Below are 7,576 nucleotides of genomic sequence, written 5' to 3'. Positions count from 1 at the left end.
GTCGAGCCCTGCTGTGGCCCCGCTCTCCCCGGCGGCCGGAGCGCCGCGCCGCCGCCCCCCTCCAGGTGCCGCCCCAAGCACCAGTTTGGGTGCCTGGTGCCTGGAGCCGGCCCTGCCTGCAGCTAACATGAGAGTTGCACTTTATGCCATAGCTGAATTTGGCCAGTTCCATTCGCAGTATTTTTGCCAGTCACTCTCATCTGCAAGTCTTCGGGCCCATGCACAAATCAGATATAGAGTGTCATCAAAATGATATTTGAGATTTAGCTGTGACTCTCTGAGTACCTTTCCCAGACTCAAGGAAGATCTCTGTGTAGCTCGAAAGCTTGTATGTCTCACCAACAGAAGTTGCCCACCTTGTCTCTCTAATATCCTGGGTCCAGCATGGCTACAAGAACACTGTATACATCATAATGAAATCAAATTGTTCTGAATGTTACTTAATATTTCCTTTAGCTTTGTTTGCTTTAGTAGAATACTTAAAACACTTTGCATTTCTTGGTGGCTTGGTAATACGGTAGAATTTTTAGTTTTGCTTTTCATCATGAATTTTCAAGGCAAATAGAAGAGAACTTATAAGATGAAGACTGCTGCAGATCTAGATCTAAAGTTTGTGTGTAAAATATCAACAAGCATTTAGGGTCAGAATTTCAAAAGAGCTTGGTTCCCATTTCGGTGCCTAAATGAAGTGGCCACCTTTTCAAAAGTTCTCAGTAGCTTCTGTGGCTCTCAATGAGAGCTGTTGGTTGAAAAACACTCTTGAAATTTTGGCACTTCATTTACATTCCTAAAATGGAAGCTAAGCCATTTGGAAAATCTAATGTTACCTGTTGGTGCTGAGCCTTAATTTTATGTGTGTTTTTTAATAAGATTTTTTTCTCCTTTGTTTCTGTGATACAGTAACCTTGCGATAATAAACTTGTCAGTTGATTTCCATTAATCTTGTTTCACAATATCTTTTTTGTATCATTTTTCTACTATTTCCATTTTGGTTTTCAGATTTTAAGCACACATAGCTAACTTTTAAATGTTATTGTTTGTCAACTGAACAGCACTGTTACCATGGGATTTGTGTAAGCAAAGAAATGGAAACACGTCCTGTAGATGGAGAATGGGGACCTTGGGGACCTTATAATTCATGTTCAAGAACCTGTGGAGGTGGAATCAAAAGCACAACCAGGCTGTGTAATCGACCTGAGTATGTTGTTTGTTTGTTTGTTTGTTTATATCAATATGTTTTTGATATTGTTGTATCCCAGCAAGTTAGTTCAAGGCAGCAGCAAAATAAATAGCCATTTAAATAATTTCTAAAGCTAGAGGAGGTCATTCTACAATCTCTGATATTCAGAAGGTTTCTGAGTTAATTTTATAATTTCTCTCAGGTGAATTATGTGTTTTTCAGATATTTTAAAATTGCATTTAGAGAGGACCTTTTCTTCTAACTTTATATAAATTGTTAGAATTTAGAGTCAACACTGAAATGCTTTCATTGAAGTAGGAACTTCAAAATAACATATTTTCCCTTTGTTAACCTTTTAAATAATCACTTCCTTTCTATGGCTTTTTCACAAGGTTGCCAACAAGAATATTCACTGGCGGTAGGGAGCACTGTTCTAGCGAGGCCTTTGGATGCTGAAGAGTACATAATTTTATGTTAATAAAACATTTCCTCTCTATTTGACAGTATTTTCCTTTTTTTCACCTCCTTTCTGTCCTGTAAATGTGACTTGCCTCTGCCAGTGGTAATGAAACTAATGTTAGAACTTTGGAGAATAATGCTTTAGGGCTTGAGTCTGCCTCCCTTACTGCAAGTGACTTCAGTAGAATGAGGTTCCTCAGAGCAAGGACTGTCTCTCATTATGTGGTTGTACAGCACTTAGTAAAATGGGGCTCTGATCCTGATTGTGGCCCCTAGGCACTACTGCAGTGTAAAACTAATTACTAATTCTTGCAGAGTAAAGTACTACAGCAAATAAGGGTAATAAAATGGGGCTCTTACAGATTAGTAGATGTTCATGTTATTCAGATTATTATAGACTTGAAAGGCCTGATTCTAAAATGGTATCATTATACACCCACTTTGCATTCTCTATTCACTGCACAAAGCAGTGGAGAATGAGGTCTGAATATCAACGTATAAGAGGGAAAAATTATGCTGAATGGATATGATAAAAGACTGTCTTGAAGTTTTGCCATTAGGATCAACTGCTTGTTTTAGAAACAAATGATGGAAGTGATGTTGATCCTATGTACTTTACTTTGAATCATTTTGATTAGGCCGAGAAATGGAGGAAAATACTGTGTGGGTCGCAGGATGAAATTTCGATCATGTAGTACTGATTCATGTCCAAAGGGCAAACAAGATTTTCGAGAGCAACAGTGCTCTGATTTCGATGGTAAACATTTCAACATCAATGGTCTTACATCTGCTGTACGCTGGCTTCCAAAATACAGTGGCAGTAAGTAAATACAGATTTTCTTTGCTAACTAAATAAAAATGTTCATTTACTTAAAGCTTTACAACAGACAAAAATCATGCTGGATTTTCTTTACAGTTTCTATGAAAGATCGCTGTAAACTTTTTTGCCGAGTGTCTGGAACAACTTCCTACTACCAGCTGAAAGACAGAGTTGCCGATGGTACCCCCTGTGGAACTGAAACCAATGACATATGCGTTCAAGGCTTATGCAGGGTATGTAAACTTAACTTGGATATTGTAACACTTATATATATGGTATATATGGTATATATATATTAATAAATATTTATCACATATATATGTATACTATATACTTTATATAGTATACTATAGTATATACTACATACAGTTCTTCTAGCGTTTGCAGTGCATGATGAGCCACCTGACAGCAGCTTTACCAGCATAATTAAGGGCCGTAAGGCCATCATGAAGTCTGGTTAGTTGACACTCATCGACAACATGTGCCATTGACTGACAGAGACCACACTGATAAAGTGGGTCATGCGTAGATCCTTCTTGTAGAGGTTGGCTGTGCATATTCCTTGGCCAGTTCGGAACCTGCTCAACAGAGTCCGAAGATGATGTGGCAGGTCAAATCCCGGCAGTTGAACAGTGAGATCAGTGACAATGAAACCATTCCAGATCTCTTTAGCTGACCACTTATTGCACCATAGGGTTTCTGCTGAAAAATTCTGATCTGGTAGTTGAGACCATGATGGACATGAATCATGCTCTGTGGTGACTGAAGATGTCTGCATACAGTGGTAGACCTGGATTGGCATGTAGCTTTTCCACCAGTTTGGCTATTGATTGTGTGCGATGAATGTGTGGAGGAGCTAAGTTGCCCAGAACTGATAGCCATAGAATAGGAGTCAGGCATAGGGTGCCTGTGATGATGCACATGGTTGAGTTCAATTCAGCGTCAGCCAATTTACTGTGAGGTGAACAACAACAAATGGGCACAGTAGTCCGCTGAGGAGTAGCACAGCACCAGAGCTGATGTGCGAAGTCTTCTGTGCACCTGTGCCCCATGTCAAACTGGCTAATTTGCTGATTAGATTATTCCTGGTCCTGACTTTGGCAGCAGTCTGTTTTAGATGCTGTGGTAAGTCAAATAGTGGTCTAGTGTGACACCAAGGTAGACCTATTTTGCCTTGTATTTCAGTCATTATCCAGTGAGGAAGATGTCTAACTTACATTGTGGAGGTGGAAGACACTGAAAACTGTCTTTGTCACACTTCGTTGGAGGCGCCAACTGCTACAGTAGTCTGCCATCTTGGGCAGGTTGGCGTCAAACAACAACCTTGTTCTTGTCCATGACTGAAAACAATGGGGTACATTTCACTCAGCCAGATGGTCATGTGATTGCTCATGTGACCTCTGCTGGGTGACATCACTAGATGGTCATCTCCAACCAGCATCATATGTGGTCCTGGACAACTTTCCATACAGTCAACACAGACCAGCACTTATCCATGTTGGTCTTCAGCTGCCCATTGTTAGAAACTTAGACAAAAGAAGATAGAATTTCAGGAAACCAAATTGGGAGAAATTTAGCAAAATCCTGGAATGAAGTATCATTACTATCCCATCATGTTTCATGCCAGTCAATGAAGCCTACAACCATTTCCATGGAGCCATCTTCAAAGCAGTGTGAGAGTCCATTCCACAAGGCTATTGCTGTGTCTACATTCCTTGTTTTGACACCATATGTTCAGAACTATTGATGTGGTATGAATTGTCTGGAGATCTAGATATTGCTGACCAGCTAATAAAGTCCTTAGCTGCTGTGATAGAAGCAAGATGGGAGGAAACAACAAGGATTATGAATTTCGCCCATTCCAGCCAGAAATCCTGGAACCTTTTGTGTTGACTTGGCACAGCAAGTGCTGCCCCGTCCTCCTGTCACTCCAAACCAAGTTGCTAGCCACTTGCTTCAGGTTGCAAAGGTTCCCCTGAATAAGCTTGTAAAATGGCAGATTTGCAATGAATGGCGGCAATTCAGATGATGTAATCTGCACCATTCACAAACACTGAACTAGACACTGTACTGTGCAACATCAAATCTGGAATTTCACCAGAATTCCTGAATCACTTTGGAACCAATGCTTATCAATGATTATCCAAATTCCTGACGCAGGTTGTCAATTTCGGTAACCTGTCAAGGATTTGGAGAATGTCAAAAGTAATCGCCCTTCTAAAACCTGAAAAGGACCCACACAATGCAGCAAACTACCAACTGATCTCACTGCTAATCTGTCAGATTCAAAGACTTGGAGTGGCTTATCCTCCAGTGTATATCTCCAGAGGTGGTGGCAATTATCAGCGTTGACCGAGCTGGCTATTGGAAGAGTCGAAGCACACATGACCAAGTCCTAGCTCTCACTACATATATAGAAAACAGGTTTCAACAGAACTTGAAGACTGGAGCTGTTTCTTGGACCTGACAGCAGCCTACAATACAGTATGGCACCCTGGGTCTTCTGATAAAACTGTCAAGAGCTCGCCCAGCATGAGTGGTGGACATTGCTGAACTTCTATTTCCTGACAGGCATTTTCGTGAGATGGAACAAGTGAATGGAGAAGACACCCCAACGCCCTGTGCTTGCATCCACCCTGTTCAGTCTGTACACAAACGACCTGCTACTGACTCAGTCACACAAATTCATCTATGCAGATGACTTCTGCTGTGGTACCCAGTCATGCTCTTTCATTATATATATAGTACGTTCACCTTATACTATATAGTATATGCTATAGTATACTACATATTATTATATACATACTATACACTACACACACAGTCTCTCTCTCTCTCTTAAAAAAATATAAAAATATACGTCAAAGCAAATCCTCTTGGAAACCACTAAAGCAAAGTTGTTTGAACTGCTTTTAACAAAGTTCTGATCCTAGTCAGCTTAGTGACCTAGAGGTAGAGCTCATAAAGTAGAAGACCCAGATTTGAATCCTAAGAGCCTAATTCTTCTCTCATTTAAACAGGTGTAAATTAGGGGTAACTCTATTGAAGTCAGTGAATAGCAGAGAAAAGTGCTATTGCCTCTATGGAGAGGAGGTTTTACATCATATTTCTCAAAATCAGGAGGCAATTTAGCTCTGAAAGGGATCATTTCAGTTTTCTTAGAAGGATGAAAATTATGGTAATACCACAGGCCCTTTTATAGGGAGAGGGATGCTAAAACAACCCAGAACTTTGAGACAGATTTTGCTTTCCATCCCATCCTTACTGATTGCAGTGGGTTGCATAATGTGCAAGTGAAGATAAAATTTGACCCTTCATTAGGGTAAACCACAGGGAGGAATGACAGAGAGCAGCTGTACTTATGTGGAGGAGGGAAAGGGAATGGTCTGAGTAAAGAATTAAAAATTAAAATAGTGATCTTGGGTTTATTTTTCTTAGTATCTTAGCTAAAGGTCATATAAATAGTCAATAAATCATTCTTTATTTTATAACTATAGAGTTTAAAAGAATTGATGTTCATGTGCACATAACACTAAAGGAATTGATTCATTTTAACATTACAGAGGTTTTTGAACAAATTGTCTTTAAAATTTATAGTGAACATTCAATATTGTAGATAGAAAAGCTTTATAAAATCTTAATGCATCAAGAAATGCAGAAATATTAAATAGATTTGCATTGTACTTTCTTAGGCCTGGTCTACACTAGGCTTTTATGTCGACTTTAGCGCCGTTATATCGAATTAACCCTGCACCCGTCCACACCAGGAAGCCATTTAGTTCGACATAAAGCTCTCTTTAAATCGATTTCTGTAATCCTCCCCAACGAGAGGAGTAGCGCTAAATTCGACATGGCCATATCGAATTAGGCTAGGTGTGGATGGAAATCGACGTTAATAGCTCCGGGAGCTATCCCACAGTGCACCACTCTGTTGACGCTCTGGACAGCAGTCCGAGCTCGGATGCTCTGACCAGCCACACCCCCGGGAAAATTTGAATTCATTTTCATTTTCCTGTCTGGGCAGTTTGAATCTCAGTTCCTCTTTGGACATCGAGGGGAGCTCAGTAGCAGTGGCAACTATGCAGAGCTCTCCAGCAGAGATGGCCGTGCAATCCAATAGAAAGAGGGCCCCAGCATGGACTGATCGGGAAGTCTTGGATCTCATCGCAGTGTGGGGCGATGAGTCCGTGCTTTCAGAGCTGCGCTCCAAAAGAAGGAATGCTAAGATCTACGAGAAGATCTCCAAAGCCATGGCAGAGAGAGGCTACAGCCGGGATGCAACGCAGTGCCGCGTGAAAATCAAGGAGCTGAGACAAGGCTACCAAAAAACCAAAGAGGCTAACGGACGCTCCGGATCCCAGCCCCACACATCCCGTTTCTACGAGGCACTGCATTCCATCCTGGGAGCGGCCGCCACCACTACCCCACCCCTGACCGTGGACTCCGAGGATGGGATCATGTCGGACATGACAGCGGACGGGGAAGAGGAGGAAGGAGATGAGGAGGACGAGGCAGTCCACAGCGCTGGCACCGCTGATTTCCCCGACAGCCAGGAGCTCTTCATCACCCTTACCGAGATCCCGTACCAACCGTCCCCATCCCTTACCCCGGACACAGAATCAGGGGACGGATCAAGCAGTAAGTGCTGTAAACATGTAAACATTTATTTAAAACAGAACGGTAATATTTATACTATTAACAATGTATATTTATAAAAGTGCTGTAAACTAGTAAAAAAATAATCAGGTACAAAACAGGAATATTTACAAAGGTAACAAATGGGTTTTGCATGATTTCTCTGTCTTAGGCTCTTCTCAATTTAGTCCCAAGTATTTTAAAAAAATTTCACAATGTCCGTTACTACATGATTCCCAGGCCCAAGACGCTCCACTCCAAAGTCCCAGTGCACCTACGCGAAAATCCGGTCAATGTGGCCGGGGATCGACGAGAAATCCTCGTAGGAGAACTCCTCGTAGGTCTCGTGGAGGTAGAGCTCAAGCCTGTTGATCAGGTTCCGGGGTAGGGCGATCTTAGTGGGCCCTCCGTGGTAGCAGACATGTCCCCTCCATGCCACAATCAGGTACTCGGGGATCATGGCCCGACATAGCATGGCGGCA

General features: G+C 41.7%; 1 protein-coding gene across 1 annotated transcript in view; it reads left to right on the top strand.

Annotated features, from left to right (window-relative positions):
- The window catches only part of ADAMTS20 (ADAM metallopeptidase with thrombospondin type 1 motif 20), a 199,093-nt gene that overhangs the window by 86,128 nt on the left and 105,389 nt on the right, over positions 1–7,576 (top strand). Inside the window, exons 12-14 of the mRNA XM_026648760.1 lie at positions 1,053–1,198; positions 2,278–2,459; positions 2,556–2,692. Coding sequence (XP_026504545.1) covers positions 1,053–1,198; positions 2,278–2,459; positions 2,556–2,692 — 465 coding nt within the window. The remainder of the gene's footprint in view (positions 1–1,052; positions 1,199–2,277; positions 2,460–2,555; positions 2,693–7,576) is intronic.

Source organism: Terrapene carolina, unplaced genomic scaffold (genome assembly GCF_002925995.2).
Source record: "Terrapene carolina triunguis isolate 2854851 unplaced genomic scaffold, T_m_triunguis-2.0 Scaffold68, whole genome shotgun sequence".
NCBI classification, from domain to species: domain Eukaryota; kingdom Metazoa; phylum Chordata; order Testudines; family Emydidae; genus Terrapene; species Terrapene triunguis.
This window is presented reverse-complemented; position numbering and strand designations above follow the sequence as displayed.